The 21,295-nt window shown below is 40.7% G+C and overlaps 1 protein-coding gene and 1 non-coding gene across 2 annotated transcripts in view; one reads left to right on the top strand and one right to left on the bottom strand.

The window, feature by feature from the left end:
* Positions 1-192: 192 nt before the first annotated feature.
* trnak-uuu (transfer RNA lysine (anticodon UUU)) lies at positions 193-265 on the top strand. Its single transcript has one exon. It is a non-coding gene; the product is annotated as a tRNA-Lys (tRNA).
* Positions 266-13,360: 13,095 nt separating this feature from the next.
* Positions 13,361-21,295, bottom strand: part of LOC115053134 (LHFPL tetraspan subfamily member 6 protein) — a 40,411-nt gene continuing 32,476 nt past the window's right edge. Inside the window, exons 3-4 of the mRNA XM_029517700.1 lie at positions 17,535-17,633; positions 13,361-14,240 (exon numbers count right to left, since the gene is read on the bottom strand). Of these exons, the coding sequence (XP_029373560.1) occupies positions 14,122-14,240; positions 17,535-17,633 (218 nt within the window). The 3' untranslated portion in view covers positions 13,361-14,121. The remainder of the gene's footprint in view (positions 14,241-17,534; positions 17,634-21,295) is intronic.

A 21,295-nucleotide genomic window follows, 5' to 3' on the forward strand; every position in this document is an offset into this window, starting at 1 on the left:
AGAGATGTTTTTGCTGACAGAGCTACAAATCACACACATGGGGGGGGGTTGTCTGTCCCATGGGCATGGTGGTGGGAAACGATCAGGTGTTGGCAGTATCCAGAGTACCCAGAAGAAACGGCATGTGAATCTGTCCTGAAAGACTCTCTTTTAATTAATTTGTTTATTGTCCTTGTTAAGCTGCCTTTCAGAGCCCGGATAGCTCAGTCGGTAGAGCATCAGACTTTTAATCTGAGGGTCCAGGGTTCAAGTCCCTGTTCGGGCGGAAGTTTTTTTTTTTTTTTTTTTTTCTTCAAAATGAACCAGTTCGACTCTGGTTGTCATGTTCACTGAAAATGTCCTCATTATCCACGCTGACCCAACAAAAAAAACCCGACACCGCTAATCAAGAAAAAACTTTACGTCCGATCTCTGACTGACCCATACTGCAAAATGACTCATCTGTAGCCCGACTATGCCGACGCATTTTGCGAAGATGTAAAATGTCACCCACGGCTTTTAACGCATGTAGCCGTCTGTTTGTCTTACATATCACTCAGATCAGAGGGGGGCACAGTGGATCTAAGGCTGAGGGCCGGACAGAAAGCTGTAAATTCACCTCGACAGAGAGTTATGTTTGTCTGATGACGATCATTTTCTCTAACCTTTGATATTTGCTGAAATGATAAAAAAAAAAGCACGTATCGAAATATAGAAGTATAAATTAACTGTAAATATTTATATGTATATGTATGTAATTTTTCAATTTTACTTTCATTTTATATAATAGCATTAAATGGCAGAGTTCAATTCCTGCAGAAGGAAAATGTTCCTTCTGCACCTTGCAAAGCAACTGGCAGTAGCACACATAAGTTTATGCTGTTCAACTACCAAAGAAGTGGGGGCGTCTAAAATTATATAAGAAAGTTATAAGACTAATAAAGTAACCATTATTGAAATTGAGTAACAAACTCCTTAATGCTTTGTGTCCATCACGCGCAATGTTTTAATTTCATTACTGAGCATCAATGTTTGTTAGAGTTAGAAATAAATGTATAGTGTGTAATGGATTTAGAAACTTCTGCTGTAGTGTTTCTGTTCCCTTGCTTTGTGTGCCTCTTACCGTGTGACGCAAGGAGGCCAGACTAAACCGAGGTTAAGAAATAGTGTGGTCCACTTTAGCGGTGTCAGAAATCTTATTACAAACACATTCCAGGTGCAAGGATGGGAATTATATGATAATGTTAACAATTAAAGATAAGGAGGATGCATAAATGTGGGAGGATTGCACAAGTAGTTTTTTATTTCACATCACACTAAAAAGAGACCTCTGGCTGACTGAAAAACACATGAAATAATGTAAAACATCCATTTGCAAGCGGCTCAGTATAAATGTAACAGGGCTGAGACTTGTGAGCACATTGGTATGCGCCTTTAATTTTCAGTTCAATTCCCCCATCGTCCTGTGCAGCCTAGGTCAAATGTTTCGTGGCCAAATGTCTGCATAGTGAGTCCAAAGGTCCAATATTTGCCTCATTACCTCCTGTATTTCCCTCCCTAGCAGCATTCTGCTTCCACCTTACGGCAAGTAGTATTTCCACCAGAGGAAAATGAAGGCAGTAATGAGGTAAATATTGGGTGCAGTTTGTACACAGCCCAATGGATTAACACTGCTAAAATTGCATGGGGAAATAAGATGGACGCTTTTCTTTCTTTTCCTTGGAGCTGTAAAAAGCTGTACATAGGGGTCTTAGTTTGAGAAGAATCCCCGCGCCAGCTTCAGCTAGAGTTTCTGTTGACAAACGGATATCAATGGTGAGTTATTTAATGAAGACTGGAGCATTTTAATGTGCAGTTTTTATTATTTTGTATTGTATTTATATCCATGTTCAGGTAATATAAGTTATACAAAGACAAAGAATTATAGTATGCTGGGGGGGGGGCACCTAGTTATTGAGAAGACCTACCGCTTGATTTGATCTATTCTAGTATGGATCTGAAGGTGTAACCATGTTGTTTGCATTGGTGAGTATATTTTTTTAACCCTATCAGCTCAAACCTGCTGTCAACATGAACAAGACAGAGCGTCTGGCTACAGAACAGCAGTGTCGGTTCAGGGCTGTTCTGCTCAGCTGGTAACAGGGCTATTTTCAAATGCTCAATCATTAATCACCATTTAGTAAACATGGACACCCATGGGCCATGCTGTGCAAGTATGTGTGTGTGTGTGTGTGTGTGTGTGTTGGGGGGGCAGAGAGGACAAAAATACTCAAATGTGATGAGGATGAGATCATGTTAATTTAACAATGTCTTGCTGTAGGTGGTAGTGCTGCTGGGGGAGCATTAAAATGCAGAATAATAACATGTGGTGTTAGGTACATGCTGTTGATGCATCTTTTCTAGTTTCTGCTGCTTTAAAAAAAATTGCTCATGACCTAAATGAGGCAGCTAGGTGGCAATAAAAACTCTTAATGAAAGAAAATCACCACCTCCTGCTTCTCTGCCCAGGTGTCCAGCTGATATGAGAACCTGGCTGACGTGCAGGTGGCACCATGGAAAATCTCCAAGACTTATTTCTTAACGTGTGTTTGAATTTACACATTTTTAATGAGCATATACTGTATAATGACATCTGAACTGGAGTCATGCTCTTGAAAGAGAATATAAAAGTAGGCCTATGCCTTATTCACATGGCAGCTTGCTAGCTCTCAAATGAGATGTTTGGGAGTATGAATGACCTTGTGTGATGTGCAAATGTTTTCAGAGTAAGTTCCCTATGCCATGAAATCCATTATTCCTAGTTTCACTTCATTTTTGTATGTGAGATGTTGTCAGTCAAATATATCTAAATTTATGATTAAAAGGCTGCTTCATCGGGATGGTTGGAAATTCCACTGTCTGACAGAGAGACGCCTGAGGTAGAAGTGTTATATCATAGCATGCAGATCTACGGGACACTAACAATAACTTTATTATTCAGGTTGTATAACGAGGACGGAAGTGTTAAACCTTTAAAATATACCCTGCGATAAATTTGTGGTCAGACCTACGGCACTGATGTAACAACAAGCTCGTAAAGGAAACATAAAGTTGCAGCCTCCCCCCAAACTTCTGAACCGCTGCCTACGAAATTGTTCAGTGATTCAAGTAGAACAAATGATTGAACTGCGACAAAACGACAACTCCATCTTTATTATCAGGCAGTTAAAGATGCGTATCAAAGAAACAATCAGTTGGTGGACAGTGAAGGTCACACTGTGAGAGGATCAAAAAGTTTGATCTCAACTTTAAGGTCCCTGTGCATCATAAATGAAGGTTTTATCATCAGAGCACAAGTTTATGCACAGATAATTACCTTGGACACTGTCACCTTGCCTCTGTTTTCTGGTTCATCATCCTTAGCACTGTTTATATCTTTGTCCTTCATAGGCTTTCGGGGATGGCTTTGAGAGGATAGCAAGAGAGAACTTGTACAGCACACAGTTATGGAAACCTTAAGAGTAAATACCAGACCGATAGAAAGTGGAAAAAGACCATGCAGCATTATCATCATTTACCTGATAACGTTCTTGTGCAGCAGCTTCAATTCATCCTGGAGTGAAGTCTGAATCTACTTGAGGTTCATTAAAAAGAAAGACCTGCCTTTTTGAGGCTTGCTGAGGGAAATGTGGAAAACGCAGTATGTACTGTTTGCTTTAAGGATATGATTATGTAATCGGAAGAATAAGGGTGATTTGAACAAATCCTCAACCTAATCAGAGGGTTTCAACATCCAACGATATATGACAATGACAAAACAATGAACAGTGTTGTGGATTTATCTGAGGATAAAGAAACATATTTATTATTCCATGGGTTGTAAATGAGGTGCCTTAAAGCTGCATTCACCAAATTTGCCACTTGAAGGCAGAAGAGTACAGAAGCAGACGGACAGACACTCAGTCTTGACCACTTCAGGAAGATGAAATTTGTATTATTGCAATGTTGTCATGTCTCTGGAAACACACGGTGGTCATAGCTCTCCCCTTACAAGAAAAACCCCAGTGATAAGATATCATATGAAGGTCACCCTATTTACCAGAATTCATAAATTACCTTCTGCGTTCACATTTCCAGGGCTACTATTCCTGCAACCAGAGACTTATGCAAACATGTGATAGATTACAGCAGAACCTGTGGTACAATCCTGTGGTAGAGCTCCCAGGAAATACCACACAAATCTTTTCAGTACCATAGAAATGCCAGAAGAAAATGCCACAGGAATACCAAAAGTGCCAGAGGAAGTCATCTCAAAAAACCTGTGAGAGCAGAACCACAGAACAGATGGTGCTTTACCACAAGGAATTTTTTGCATGGGTGTTTCGAACTTCGCTGGCTTATGAGAAAAAAAAGCATTTATCTTTTTAGGTGCTTGATTTTTACCAGATTTCCTGACCAGCTGAAAACTTTTTAATTCATTAAAGCGAGTGGTCAATGTAATTAGAAAACATGTTGCAGTTTAAAAACCCTTATGAATAAATGTTTGACAAAAAGTTATAAAGCAGTCTTGGTCAGCAATAAAATTACACTGCGACTTACTTTGTGATGGGCTGTCCTTCTTATTGTCAATCGGCTGGAACGTAGCCTGCAGAGGCAGCAGTTTCATCTTAAACCTACAGTTAGTGAGGATTAAGGTATAGATGTTTAAATAAGTGCTGAGCTACTGTTTTCTTGGAACTAGGTAAATACCAAATACCGGGGAGCTGTTTATGACTGATAAAATGTTGGAATTAACAACGGGTAACCCTGAAAGCCCTCCGAGTAAAGCTCAGCTGAGACAACATGTTGGTGCGGCACAAGACGGCGTTAGGGCTCATAAGCTTTTGATGGAGGATAACAGAGTCGGTGTGTTTCTCCTGGAAAGTTTCTGTAGTGCACAGGGTTGATTACACTGAACGCTACCTCTGTGCTGTGACAGGTTTTAGATAGGAGCTGCTCTTGCTCCACTACCTCTCACTGCAGCATGGGGTCCTGAAATATTTGCACTGTTGGTACCCTGGAATGCACAATCTATATCGAGGGCTCGTGATCCCACATAAAGCAAAGGCTGTGTATTTTTGTTTTTTGGGCCCAGGCTCGACAAGCCAAGAGCCCAATTGAATCTGTGGGATTTTCGTTTTTTTTATTTTTCCGCCTAGACAAACACCTTTTTGGTGGCCTACATGTGCCGCAACACTCATTAAATTTGTACGTAATGAGGTCTGGTGAAAATTAAAAAAAAATGCACGCCACAAAATGGTTCAACGGCGCCACCCTGACAATTAAGTAAGTCTGGTGTCTCACTCCAGATGGACAAAGACATGAAAATCGATACAGATACGGTATGTATTGTGGTCAGACAAGCAACAACAACAACAAAAAAAGTCCCATAGGTCCTTAACGCCAACAGGAAGTTGGACAATTTGATCTGAAGTCAAAGTCATATCACATTGTCCAATCTGCCCCAAACTCTGCATGCATGATAGGACTTCCAAGGGCAGCGCTGCAGCACAGTGGTTAGTGCTATTGCCCCACAATGAGACGGTGGTGTGTTTGATTCCCAGGCTGTTCGCATGTTCTCTCTGTGCCTAGGTGGCTTTCCTCCCACCGTCCAAAGACATCATGTTTGGGTAAACTGGTGACTCTAAACTGTCCGTAGGTCTGAGTGTGAGTGGTTGTTGGTCTCTGTGTGTTGGCCCTGTGATTGACTGGCGACCTGTCCAGGATGTACACCGCCCTCACCCAGAGTGAGCTGGGGTTGGCTCCAGCAGCCCCCACGGTACGCACCCTAAACACATCTTTGTTTCAATATTGGCTTAGACAGATCGCCATCAACTGGACACAGCAAGTCAGCCTCATTTCACCTAGATAGTCCGATTACAATGATATTTACAAGGTACATTTTGCACATCATACACTACGACGTCACATATCCATTACCGGTCAAAAGTTTTAGAACACTGCAATTTTTCCAGTTATTTATTAAAGTTCAAGTCATTCAAGTCCAATGAACAGCTTGAATAGTACAAAGGTAACAGGTGAACTGCCAGAGCTAAAAAACAAAAAGCCTTGAAAAGCCCGTGCATAAAAGCACTGTGGGAAAACACTGTGGTACCATTCCCTCCTGAGCATCAGCTGAACAGCGCTGTGCTGGAGAAAGTAGTGCGTTGAGAGTAGAGCGGTGAGAAAAAGGCAATGAACAATGGAAGAGAGACGGACCATCATAACACTTACCAATGTAGGTCTTTACTACAGAGAAATTGCAAAGAAAGTGAAGGTGTCAGTGAGTACAGTTTCCTTCACTAACAGAAGGAACTCAGAAACTGGGGCAAACTCTGACAGGAAGAAGTCAGGCAGACCCAAAGCCACAACTGAGGGACGAGTTAACAGCTTGCGTGATCGGCAGCTCACAGGACAACAGCTTCAAGCACAGCTCAATGGCTCAGTGGTCGTAGTGAGCAAGGTTTGACGTCAGAATAAGACAAAGAGGCCTGCCTGGGCCATGAAACACCAACATGGAGTGGGCAGCACAGGCTCCAGACTTAAACCCCATCCAGCTGGTTTGGGATGAACTGGACAGAAGAGTGTAAGCAAAGCAACGTACAAGTACCGCACATTTATGGGGACTTCTGCAACAGATTTGGGAAGAACTTTCTGAAGAATATTCCATGATTTCTTTAACTCAGATTGGTTATTTGTACTATGGTTTCATTTCAAAGTGCAATGAGACATTAAAATGATTCCTTTTCAATAAAGAAACTGGAAATATTGGGGTGTTGTAAAACCTTTGACCAGTAGTGTACATTATTCTAACCACAATGTTAGCGTGGCCATGTGGCAGCAGGGCTTCAAAAAGCAGGCGGCCCCTGACAGAGGTTAGATGCAGACCAACCGGGCGTTTATTTCACTGCACCGAAGACACAAACATAACAGCCACAACACACACCTGTGGCTCAAAGGCAGCATGTGGCGATAGATGGAAGCTGGCAACCTGACACGGTATACAGGACAACTGCCAGCAACACTTACACACAACATACATTTACCAACCACAACACTTTACAATCCAATGACATTTAACTGTGCTTTTATTATTTATTGATTTATTTATTATCACAAGGTGGCAAATTAGGTGAATGATGTTTGTATTTACAGAGCAGGCCTCAAACAGCACAGTGATCTGCAACAAACAAAATAATCAAATTATTCTGGTTTTATCTTATTACTCTTTTTGTACAGCAAACCCATTTCACTGCCCAAAACTAGTAACGAAGAGGACTGCTGAGGCCTCAGAAGTTACCTTCGCAATCTAAACAACAAGGGAAACCATATGTTGGTAGTTTTTTTTAATTATTACTAGACTGTAGCTGATATTTGATCTTGACAGAAACTACAGTGGGTCTCACCTGAGACTCGTAGGAGCCAACACGGCAGTAGAGCTTCAGGTCCGGCTCATATATGGGTGTCTGCGGTAGAAACAGATGTTACTCACAGAGTTTTGAGCTATACTTGAGAATGTTTAATGACTTTCTCTGTGTTATTAATTTATATGCCCTTTGCCCATGTAAAAGAAGCTGACTAAAGACTGACTGCAATGCAGAATTCATTGCTTTAAAACAAACATGAGAATAATTTGCAACAGACAAAAAACTGTTAGTTTCAAAAATAACCCAATACTGACCCAACTGCAGAGACATTACGCAACACAATGCGGGCTGGGTTGGTTTGACCCAAATGCTGGGTTCTACCATTTCTGATTCAACCCAACCTGCTGAGTGAAATCATTTCCACATTTCCAATCATTTCCACTGCTGGGTTACACACACTAGGTTATTTCTTGTCTCACTACTTTGTCACCTTTACATTTCACATTCTTTCTATCAGTTAGTATGACATCCTGGTCTACCTCTGTGAATATGTTTGGACTTTTTTGATTTCTTACTTACTTACTTTGAAATGACTTCCACAGTGTGTTTCCCAGTTGATTACCTCCCATTTATCCGCAGTGTCAGCCTCGCCCTAAAGTGTCTCACCTACGTCCATTAATATCTGGCTGCCTTATTTAGATCTTTCCTTGAGCGTTTGCATTTTTTTGTTCCTGTTGAGCTCCTCTGGTTTTAGTCCCTTGCTCTCCCATCTTGATGTATCGCCTAGAGTTTGGATTTTTTTTTTTTTTTTTTTCTCAACTGTGATCCAGTTCAAATCATCATGTTGTAAGCCTGTCTTGTTTTTGAATTAGACCTTCTGCACAGCCGCATTTTGGTGCAGAAATCCTACACTTGTGAACACTCCACAAGTCAGAGAAACTCCCAGGTGGGGGCCACTGCTTTAGGGTAACTGGTGTCAAACATCAACAATCACCGTGGAGGAGTCTGTTTACAAAATGTGGCACACAACAGCAATGAGCTGGCACTCAAACAGACAGTTTTTTGTTTTTTTTTTGTATTTTGAAAACACTAAACCACATCTTTCTCCATCTGTCAACTACACATCACTCAGTGCTTTTGCAATACATCATGTTGTCAGACTTATATTGTGAAAGAGTATTAAACACAAAAAAGGGAAGAGCACCAGAAGGCAATGATTTCAAACAAACTGTAAACATTTCAAAATATGAAACGGCAGCTATAATACAGCCAATGTAAATTTATATTTAAATCACCGTTTGTAATAAAAATATATATATAAATTATTTTGAAATGGTAGTTTGGACTGTTTTTCAATGATATTAAAATACATAAACTCAGACAGCTACCTTGGGTGACCTGAAAGGCACCACATAAATAAAATGTATTTTATTTTTGACACCACCTCCTCCTGCTATCGTCATAGCGCTCAGTGACTATAGCTCTTATTGATGAGTTCAGGCAAGCTGATGCACCTGCATGTTATTAAGTTACCTTTGGGGCTCTGAACTCTCTTCTCTCCCACTTGCAGATGGATGGGGGAAGCAGAACTTGCAGGAACATCCCAGCAAAACAATTTGAGTCTTCCATTAACATTTAAATTGTTTGTTTACATGACCAGTGATGGTCGTATTTTTCTTTTTTTGCCCTGATGTTGCTTTTCGATTTGACATTATGAATCCAAATGAAATGTACTGCCATTACACACACACACACACACACACACACACACACTATATTGCCAAAAGCATTCACTCACCTGCCTTGACTCATATATGAACTTCAGTGACATCCCATTCTTAATCCATAAGGTTTAATATGACGTCAGTCCACCCTTTGCAGCTATAACAGCGTCAACTGCTTATTTTACAAAATCCTTTGGACCCATACACCAAGTGTTTTGAGATGAATTTGCAATTTGGATGCCTTTCACCATTTGAACCTCACACTTCAACAAACTCCTCCTACAGCGTATATCCAAATGACTTCACATTCACTCAGTATCATCTCAAACTCTTCCAGATGAAAGCTTTCTTTTAGTAGTTCTCCCTTCTGGGCTCGGCGATAATCCCAGTTATAACACAGCCCCAAATTTTGTCCTAATCACGTGTAAGTGTCAACAGTGAGTCACACTCGAAGCTGCATATAACAAACACCAGCTAATTTACGTGATGTGTCCGGGGTGTGTTACTCACATCATTCAGCTCTTAATTCAATTTGATTTCATTTAATTTATTCTACCAATGCCTTTGCACTTCTGGTCGTATACTAATTGCATTATGTTGCCTGTACCTGTGACATATGCAATGACAATAAAGTGGAATCGAATCTATCTCCCTTTTCCTGTTGGCCTCTTTACCACTTAATAACTGCAATAAAGGCATAAAAAGCCCAAATAATAATAATAAATAAGCTGTAACTGGATCGAATGCAAGCAAATCCAGGGGGCTTCAAGTTGCACATGTGTACAATGGCCTGTTCACTGCTGCTTGTAGCTTTAATTTTAACTTGGAATTGTGCACCAAAAGACCATTCAAGAATTCTACGGAGAAGTCAATGGAAACTCTTCATCTTTTTTCTCTCTCTCACACTCTGTGAAACTGCGCCTAGAGGTACGATTTTAGCTCTCTAGAAACTTGTGAAGCAATATTTTTGGTCTTTAGAAACTATGAAGTCGCTGTAGCCAGGTTTCACCCAGCTCTGGAAGCAATCCTGCTGCCTGAATAGCATGAAGGACCTGCATCCCACAGACTTTCATTGATGCTAACCGCACAGAAGAAAGACATCTGTGGGAGGAAAACCAGAGCCCTCTGCCCCTTTCCAGCCATTCCTCAGTTCTGCTCTTATCTAAAGTGGAAATAACCTGGAGGAGATGATTGCATAAAGTGCTAAGGGAAGGGAAGGGAGGCGAGGAAAGGAGGAAGCCATTTAAGATTTTAATGTTTATTAATATTCTAGCCTGAAAAACTGACATTTGTTATTTATGCAATAGTTTTGACATTTACAGCAACCCTCTGGTTCATTTGGAGCAGATGTCAGGCTTCACCCTGCAGTTTTTTCCACATTGTTACAGTGTTTGAGAATCCCATTTAGTGTTTTAAGGTCCTTCTCTGCCATGTTAAACCCAGAGGGGAGAGCCGGAAACTTGGTCTTATTAGGTCTGTATAAGCATGTGCATGATTGAATCTTTTTTCTTGCTAGCTTTGTTATCCATTTCGGAAAGGAGAAACGGCTCTTTTTTGGCAGAAGATTATTGGACATGCTAAAGTGGGACAAGAAAGGGTGCAGATTGTAAAATAAATGAGTGCTGAAATTATTATTCCATGCTAAATCATATCTTCCTGGGACACTTGTGTGTTGCATGCCTGCCAGGGAAAAAGCTTATTATGAAATCAGGTGTAAGTCCAAAGATAGCTCCACTCACTCATAACCTTGACATAGGTGTGTTCAGCAAAGACCACAAACGGCTGTGTCGGACTATAAAAGGGAGACAGTAGCACTGTTAATACTGAGGAGATTATGAAATTTCTTTCTTACTCAAATATGCCCGCTCAATTTGGGGATTACGCTTACATTTTCCAGTTTAAACAAAACGCCCACTTCAAACACCCTGCTAACTGCAGCTTCTCTGTATCCCTGCAGGTGAACCGGTGAAACTCAGCCTATTTCTGTGTGCGAGTCTCTGATCCTCTCTGCTGATGCAGATTGTCTGCTGTTTGCCATTATAGATTCCCTTTATTTCCCTGTCCACACAAACCTGCTGATGGTAACAGCTCTTAAAGTTGACGGGTACGGCTGATTGGCAGCTCCTTAAGCACAGTGGGGACAACAGAACAGAAGCGGGGGCGTGGATTTTATTTCTAACTCAGTAAGAGCAGACTGTTTGTGTTTTAGTTAATGTGACACTCACTGTGCGCCGCACACATGTCATTTCCCCCCCATGTATTTTACAAGAAAATAATCACCAGTGATGATTTCTAAGTGTTACCAGGGTGATGGACTCTCATTTCACTCGACAGGTTTGATATGGCTCCTTATTATGTTATCCTGCAACAATGTCAAATATGCCACATCTTTATGGAGAGCAGCAGAAAACCCATTTTTAAGCAGAGTGGTTCTTAAGGGCAGTAATTCTCTCACTGGAGGAGTGTCAGGGAAAAAAAATAATTAGAAAGAATTAATTGATGTAGAAGGTCTCAAACTGATGACCAAGGCAGAACTTTTCAAGGTTGATTTGGTCTTTTCTCCCTTAAATAACCTCCAACCCAATAAAAAAAAAACAACCTGTTTCTCACTTGCTTGTTTCAGCAGCACTTCGTGATTTTGTTGTTTTTGTTGATTTCCCAGAATGTTTTCTTGCTCTAAGGGCATTCTCTCTCAAGGTTAAAGAAAAACAAGAAAGAAAGAAGAGAGAAGAAAAAAAAAATATTTATATATTATATTATACACATTTTTAAATTCAGGCTGAGCACTCTTGTGAAGATGTGTCTTAGCATAACTTTGGCTGACCTTCCATGATCAAAACATATACATCCCTCAGAAATTTCTCCACTGGTCCCCAGATTTTAAATGTTATGGTCATGAAAAAGAAACGTTAACCCTCATTATTCTATAGTATGTAAGCTGTGTCTTATACATATATATTTATTTATATTAAGTTTCTTTTCTCTCTTTTCTTTTCAGTAAAGTAGTAACCCACGTGAATGGTCCATCATAAATTCAACCCCTGTGGAGTTGACTGCTGCTCCTAAAGGGCCAGCTTCCCCAAACTAGAAAAAACTTGCCGTTTTGCTGTCTGACCTTGCTGACAATTTTGGATTTATCTTTCCAGATATTAGTGAAGCTGTCAAAGATTTCTGCCTCCACCTCAGCACATTCAGGTTTAGCATTAAGATTGTCATGGTTGGTGTTGCTACAGCTCTGGCCAATCTAGATTTACATTATTTGCACTCACTCAGCAGTTGATGGGAGCAGCCTAACCCCTAACCCATACCACTCATTTTGCACGTTTTAAGACTCAGCCACCCACGTGTAACATCACTTGAACTCGAGGTATGGGTACTGATGTGAAGGGGGAATGCTCTGACTTGACCTCAATGTGTCAGTGTCTGCTGATGAGGCATCGGATTGATACTGTAACAATCACAGTTGATATCAATCAGCTCAGTGGATCAGAGAGTGAGCAGAGTGCAGAGGAACCATTCCAACACATTAAACGGAGCACAAGTACTGAAAGAGATTTCTCAAGTGAGTATGGAAAGGAGATGGGGGTTGCCATTATCTGGGGGATGCCTTGCATTGTGAGAAAATGGGCATGCTAATGAGGGCCAAATACATCGAGAACAGCCGCATTGTAAATGAGCTGACTTTGTACACTTGGGCTCGGGTGGATCTCTGAAGTGTTGTTTGTTAATCAAACGGAGGAGGAACGGGTGTGGGAAAAGAAGATCTAAAAATAGTGACTGAAAAGCTGGGTGCCACTCACACCTCTGATGACACACATACAGCTTCGGTAATTGCTATGAAAAGGTTACTGTTATTGTTATTCACATTGTGATGGCAAGTTGAGGAACTCTAATATACTCTCTGACATTAAGCTGATGGATGCACAGCTGCTTGGTGTCCCGGGGTGCGATTGTCTCAGGAAAGGCTCGGAAGCTTTGATGTGAGCAACCTGATCAAAAGGCAAAATAATCTGACTAGAAGTCACAGGATTTAGCTCATCAATAATAGGAAAATGTTAAATTCACAGCACTGCCCGTCCTTATCCTCTTTATCGATTGTAGAGGGGTGGGGGGCCGGGAGGACTCCACCACATGCAGTGAACAGCACAGAGATCAAGAGGTCATGGGAAAAGCTTTTTAGGAATGCAAGTGGAGCTCTGTTCACTTCACCCCTGGCTTTGTTCTGTGACTGAAATAACTTTACATATATGTATAAATATATACATACATATATCAATTTCAAGAAACATTTATTTACAAAACAAAAAATAATGACAGAGAACAATTAACAATGAATACAAAATGTGCTAATGTGATAAAGTACATTATCATACACAACATACGTTTTATGAATGTGTTAAATAAACTAGATGCTTAGACTTCTGAGAGAATCCGAGAAGGCTGAGTTGAGGAAGCAGGCAGCCAGTGTTGGATTGCTTTACATTATAGGGATTATTGCATTTCAGTTTGGGTTTAAGGCAAGAATGAGATGTGAAGAGGAGACAGAAACACTGCACAGAACAATAAAGCAATATTACTTTTTTTTTTTTCTTAATCACAGGGCACACTATCACCTAAACATCAACGACTCAAGGAGAGGAAGACAAATGAAAAAAAAAAAACAAAAAACAAAAAAAAAAACAAAAAACAAAATACAAGCAAGACATAATATTCTTTCTTGTTTAAGAAATAGTTATGCAACAATTTTACAAATAGGATTGGTCCATATATTTATCATTTAAGAACAGGTTTTAGGAGAAGAACTTGTTTTCAAAGCCATGTGTGTGCATTATGAAACAGTCCCTGCAGTTGTCAGATGAGTAGAGTCCCGTGATGTGCAGAGCACCAGAGTGACTTGGTGTCTTTGGTGCTCGGTGTGCTGTGCTGCTGTGAGTCCACAGAGTCCTCTCCCTTTAGTTGTACCGCCTGAGGTCTCTGCCTGTCCTGGCCGCCCCCCTATCCACCTCCTCCTCCATCTCTCTGATGCACTCATCTCAGTACGGGTACTGCTTCTGCCTCTTCCCCGCGAAACAGGATAGCCAGGTGCAGAGCAGCATGGCAGCTGCCGCCCCGGCGCCCGTGCAGTAATACGCCCAGCCGATCTGGCAGGAACCTGCAGAGGAGAGCAGAGGATTCGAAGGATGATGTCTTTTCACCCTTGCGTTTATCTATCTGTCTGTCTGTTGGCAGGATATCTCCCAAAAAAGCAATGAAAGGATTTCAGTGAAATTAGGGCAGATAAGCCTCTGGCCAAGGAACAACTGATTTGGTTTGTGTGAACCAGAATATCTGAGCATCAGAAGAGACCCGCACTGTTTGCTCTACATTCACAGAACCATTTTTTCAATAAAAAGGAAAAAACTTATCTGCAAAAGTAGAATTTGACAGCAGTTTACTCCACTGAGATTAAATAAACAGCAGTGATATAAAATTGGATGCATTCATGCTCTGCTTTGTGAATATTGAGTTTATTCTGATATTACTGTAGTATATACTGAACATAAGAGCCACATTCTTCTTTTCCTGTTTGCGCCCACCATTTTAAATGAATGAATAATGAATGATGATATAAATGTGGATGTTTGTGGTCATGAGAAGGTTTGCACAATTCAATTGCACAGTTTGACTTGGTGCGGACAATCTTTCTGGTTTTATTTGAATGCTGTAGAACGAGTCAGTGTTGATACATGTTTGCAGCGTGTTACAGTTTTACGCTCACACTATATTACGAGCCTAAACAGAAGCGGCAGCATGTTGGTAATGCAACTTAAAAAAATAGATGTTCTCCTTTCAATTCACAATCTATTTGTGTACACCGCATCGTACAGACCCTTTCTTGGTTTGGAGCTAACTTTAGCATGCTTGTGCTACAAGCAGAAAATGTTGTGAGCTGTCTCCCATTTTTTTGCCACAGCCATTACATTTCACTTCCTCTAGAGAAAAAAGTTAGCGTTGCTAAAACAAATGCACTGAACATAGTTTGACTTCATTTGCAAACAGCCAGTCTGGTATGCGGCCAATGAACTCTCACGATGCAGACTGCCGGAAAGCTCAACAGTGGCCAAAAAAATAAAAAATAAAAGATTCTGAAACTGAGCCAAGTGCTGAAAGCGAACACAAATTAAAATATAAAGTGGCCCCTTAAGACACATCTTCTGTAATCCTCAAAGGAGATTATGTGCATTATTAAACAAGAATAAGACCTACATTTGATTCAAACTGTGTTGATGACCAGCGAGGCTTCTCATTATAAACATCACATTACATTTTGGGAGAATCTATGACTGAATAGATTTGATTAAAAAGGTGGTAAGGCAAGGCGGCATCTCATTAACAAATCATACCAGCCTTTTTCTCGGTGTGGAACCCTGATGATTCAACAACCAAAGCTGTACCACTGAGTACTACTGAGCATCATTATATCAACAATTAGCTCCCCCTCTCTTCATGATGTATCTGTTGTTTACCCGTTGACATGCTGCGGACATATACATGCCATGAATGCGCCCTGCAGCTAAATGCAAGGTTACCTTTGAATTTAATTACTAAAGTCCTGATTCTTCTGATTGTCTGAAGGAGAGCCTCAAATATCCTCGGCAAGCGTGTCATTTGTGTGAAAGCTGTCGTTCTCGTGGGAGAACAGCAGAGCCTTGTCATGGAGCCAGCAGGAATGAGGTGAAACTGAAATAACTGCGGTGCAGTCGTCTTCGTCAAGCACACACAACACTGAACTGATACTCAGTTTGTTTGTACACTGATGTGTAAATAATTTGTGAACAATGTACTGAGAGCCTGTTATTATAAAAAGAAAATCACACATGACTATTTTAACGTTGGCTGTACTTTCTGTTCTTTGATCTCAGTAAACTTCTCCATCCATATGGCTGTTTAAAATGTAGTAAAGGTCCTGTATTTTATCTTCCATGTTGTGATCGCTGAATAACATATATTTAAAACATCCAAATGCAATTTTACATCTCCTCTTTCTTGCTTCCCTCTTAAGTTCAAGTAACCAGCCAATCACCTGAGCTTCTTCTGATTGGCTGACCATTTGAGTAACTGCGTGAAATTACGTCATATTTCAGGGTAAAGCTCAAAGAAGCCAAATCTGGTGAGGTTGAATGCCACAAGCACAGAACAGTACTTTGATAGTTGACTGAGAGGAGTGAGTTTCTGTATGCAGGCTAAGTTTATTTCTCTGTGGACTGAGTTGTCATACTTTGATACAGAATTAATACAGAACCTACATCTGTTTTATAATCAAAGAAAACATTGAAATCTCACTTTATACAATACGGGACCTTTTACTTACACATTGCAAAACTTCAAAAGAATAGAATAGCATTTTTTTTTTTTCCTTATTGACATTGGTTTTGGAGAATGGCTGTAGATCCATCCATGTGTGCAGAATAATACAGCTCAACAGCCACTGCCTAGGTTGTCATGATATGAATATTCGTTATGAAGCGGTGCCACTGTCAGGTCAAAACCTTCCCTCGCCTTCCCTAATTATGAGGTGTAATGAAAATCACATCCTATAGGGGACTCCTGCGGGACTCGCTGTTTTGTGACACAAGACACACTTTTGGGCTCAGGAGTTAATAGATATCACTGATTCAATTTCATGGACATATCAAATCTCTGCGCTAACCCCAACATGTGAGGAAGGACGTAGGATAAAAATTAATTCCTTGTCAAAAACAATCACAAGCGACAGAGTGCAAGTGGAGTGCATGATTGGACATTGATGTAAATTAAAAGAGAGCAAAGAGTATCCGCTGTCCCCTGATTACATAGGTTATCAAAATTCTACCGGTGACATTTAATTAAAATATTCCAATCTGCTGTTCTGACCTATGGAAATAATATTAGTTTACATCCTCCAAAAACATTTTACATTCAAGTATAAAAAAATTAGATAGTGCTCGATTAGTATTAAATAAGCTGCTCCTCTACCTGCCTAGTAGTAAATACAGTACCATATTACTGTCTGTCAGGTGGTCCCAATAATGCCAGCTGAATACAGAGCAGAAATCAAGAACCTGTTTATTCTTAGCACATATTTATAGCTATAAAAACACTCGAGAAATTGACAGCAGCTGGAGGTTATTGTTGACTTTTTATTATACCTTTTAAATACCATCAAATCATGTCTCTACGGGATATGACAGTACCAGAGACTCATGTCTGTTTTTGTGGCTAAAAAAAGCAGAATGTCAAAGGGCGAAAAAACCAAACCAAAACAAAAACAAACAATAAAAGTCTTTTCTCTTTTTCCAACTTTTTATGGATTTATCTTTTCTGTTAGCAGAACATTCAGACTGACAGTCGAAGTTGGAGCATCAGTGTGTAGTCCATGTTCACACTGTCGGTGCGTGTAATGGAACCTCCCGATAAGACATCTTACCTAGTTGAAACTGGTCCGAGCTGTTGTTGCAGGTCTGCTGCACTTCCTCGCTGTCCCATCCCAGTGGATAGAGTGCGCAGCCCGACCCTATGAGCAGACCTGAGAGGAAAATGAACAGGAGGATAGTCAGTCAGTGAGAAAGAGAGAGAGAGAGAGAGAAAAAAAAAAACAAAAAAAAAACAGCTGCAAGGACAAACTCTGATAGTGAAGGTGTTCGCTCAGCCTCCATTGTCTTTGTGAGATCTCGCCACCGTGGGTTTTCATAATTTAAATATATTTTCATGAATGAAAAGGAACAATGCGAAGCTGTGTTTTTTTTTCCCCTTTCTTTGTTGCATCCAGACATCCAGTAAGGTGAAATTATGCCCAACTTTTTCGTGGATTCCATCTCATTCTTTCATTTATGTTTTAATTAAAATGGGCAAAAAAAAAAAAAAGACAAAGGGCTGCTCCTCTCCAATAGAATGATGTGTACGACCTTACCTGAGTGATTTTTTTTTCCCCACTTTATCAATCATTTGCAGGCGACTGATGGGCAGACACTCTGACCTGTTCCTGCAGTTTTACCTCTGAACTAACCTCGCGTCTCTATGTAAAATGACCGGGATTTTGACAAAAACACAGTTTTTTGTCTGAAATAGAATAAAGAGCTCCAGCAGCTCATAAAACCACGGCAAATGAACAACCAACTTATGCAAATAGCTTGGCAATTTCTCACAGAGAGCGAGAGAGAGAGAGAGAGAGAAAAAAAACAAGCATTTTTTGGTAGGAAATAATTACTGTAAAACTCTGGAAAATCCTTGAGGGACTGCTTTATGTCAGTGATTAAAGAGACTTATGACTATGCTTAAAGCTGCACAAGCAGACAAGAGTAAAATCTAGTCAAGGCCATTACATTAAGGATTAATATCCTCAATATTTGCCCTTAGCCAGGTCTTGAGAAGTTATTCCCTGGATGCCAACCTCTGTCTCTGGAAATTACCCTGTGGGGGCCCCTGGTAGGTGGCTCTGCCATCACATTAGCTTAATCCCCTCCAATGTGTCTGCCCTGCTATCAGTTTGGGAACGTGAGAATGGCTATGGAGGTAGGGCAGGCAAGGAAGTGTTGCCTTCCAACCTGATTATCCCTGCCATCCAGGACTGCCTTATTGCATCTAGGCCAGATAAAGAGCAGGAATTAATCCACATGCTAATGCAGATGGGCTACACAAACTGACTAACATCCGATGTCGAGCAGGAGGAGAGGGAACCGTGCAAGTTTGCGTGTCTTCCCAAGTTGCAGGCGAAGAGGACGGTGAATGTCATCGGCGTAGGAGAGGGCAGAAAATACACTGGCTGATTATGGCAAAGAAAATCAATTCAGTGAAACTCTGGCATGTTGATGAGAATGAAGGGATATAAAAAGGCTCTGACCAAGTCTGTGTCATTACAGCTCCGGATCAGAGGGGATCCAGGGATTTTCATACATAACAACTCAGACGTTTCTTCTGCAAACCCTTAAGAGAATTTCAGACAAGTTTCTGCTTCAGCCACACTTACTGCCTTTAAGAGAGCAGTGCAGCGAAAGAAACCTGGGAGAATTTCATGTGAATTTCTGTACAGGCAGCCACTGTGAACAAGGCACAAAAATGCATTCAGAAGCAAAGGAGCCTACCCACAGTTATATAATGTTATTAAATGTGTTTTGATTCAGATTTGTAACAGTAAAGACTGTAAAGCACGCCAGCACCATAATATATTCATGATTAATATTTAACAAAATCAGAAATTCTCTTTCAAGTGTTGTGTAATGCAGCGAGATACAGCAGCGTGTAATCAAATTGAATTTCCTTGCAGCAAAAGCGAACAAAAAAATAATAATAATACAGGAAAAAGCGTGGTTTTATTTCACACAGACATTGTTATTCTATCCAGCAAACAGTGCAATTTGGATCGAGAGAGAAAAATCAGGCACATGGGGATTCTCAATCACATTTTTTTTAAATGGACAAAACTGTAAAGAGTTGCTCCAGAAGGAAGAAAGAAAGACTTCAGTGGATAGTTTCACACATCAGGTCAGATGGTGATGATGATGAGAATAACATGACCGCTGAAAATTACTTGTGGCTGAAGGGAGGAGGGAGGTTATTGCCATGAGAAAGACAAGAACTCCGTTCCATTTCTGTAACTACAACAACAACAACGGAAAAAAAAAAAGGTTTCCAGGTGAACCATCAGTGTTTTCTGTTGGCATTGGGGATGAACTCACTGAGCCTGCAACACTGCTGCAGTGGGTGAGATCAGTCTGAGCTGAGCACTCACACAACGCAACAAACCAACACAGGAGCAGGTGAACAAAACTATCAAGGTGTAATTCAATTCCATATCATATAGCATGTGGTCCAACGCTTCTTTTTTTTCTTTTTAAACTTTTATTCATTTGATTCATTTTTTTTCCCCGGGATGTTTAATTCCATCAAATCCCATCCTCCACACTCACTATGTGGGTTACTGAGAAGCAGAAGTAGGAAAGCCGGTGACTGGGATGTGGGAGAAAGATTACCAAGAATGAAAAACGTTTCCTTTCACATAATGTTTATGAGCCAAGCTGCTTGAAATAAGTGTGGACTTTTTAGAGGAAACTACCTTGGGCTATGATTTCTCCATGTGTGCTGGTGTAGACGTACTCTCTGTCTTTCTTGTTTTCCTAAATTGTTGACGATGCTCCACAAGCTGCACAAGCGGGCAGTCTGGGATTTGAGTCAGTTAGCGTGTGGTTGTCGGCTCCAGTGGCGCCTCGACCTCTTTGGTCTCTGACCTTCTTAAATTGATACAAGACCTTCTTGTGACCTCTTATCGCCGACGGCATATTAAGATGTTCTGTTATGAGTTTTTCTAAAAGAAAAAAGAATCCTTTTGTGAATTCACCTAAATACCTCGAAATAAAGTGAACGGTTTGAGAAGAACTGAGCTGGTTGACAATCAATGCAACGATCACAAGCACTAAAGCAGATGCTTCGTTGGATGAAATAAAACTGAATTATTCCCTCAGGAGAAATTAGCTCACCGCAGCTTAATAAGAATTAATTATTGGAGCAAATATCAAATCATTAGTGCACTGCATTTTGTAGGCTGTGAATTCAATCACTTTGGTTCTAACTGATGAGGTCGTTTCATCACTTTCCCCAAACCACAAAAAGACATTTCTCTTGCAGGCAACACGATCGTCTTCAACAGGCATTATCACTTAGCTGTGAGCAGATGGCCCTCTCATGATGAAATCGTTTGTAGGACTCCACCAAGCTGCCATGAGGGGAGCTGGTGGAAGTCACCAGAAGGCTGTAACGTAGCAGCTACACGCAGCAACTGCATGGCACGCAGAAATGTGAGGAACCACATCTACAGTCTCTGTGCACCTTTTCAAAAAGGTTATTAAGAATCCAAATAACAATTTTCCCTTCAGCAGAATTAGGTCAAACCTGAAGATCTTGGGAGATCAGGAGAGGTTCTGCTCCATCAACTCGGCCCTGAGAGCTTTGTTTGTTTACCTTGCTGCTTTTTGCCAGCCACCACTGTTTGTTAAACCTCGTCCCGTTTTGGAGTCTTGTTTCAGTTGCTATGGCAGCCAGCCGATGCCTAATCGCCTCCTCTTACGGTAGAGGTGAAGAGGAAGGGGACTGGGTTGGAGAGAATGAGCAGTGCAGAATATAAGAGGCCAGACAACTTATTCACAGATCGAGTTTCAATTGATCTCCACGTGGTCGTTATCAGAATGACTATCT

Source organism: Echeneis naucrates, chromosome 13 (genome assembly GCF_900963305.1).
Source record: "Echeneis naucrates chromosome 13, fEcheNa1.1, whole genome shotgun sequence".
Taxonomy (NCBI): domain Eukaryota; kingdom Metazoa; phylum Chordata; class Actinopteri; order Carangiformes; family Echeneidae; genus Echeneis; species Echeneis naucrates.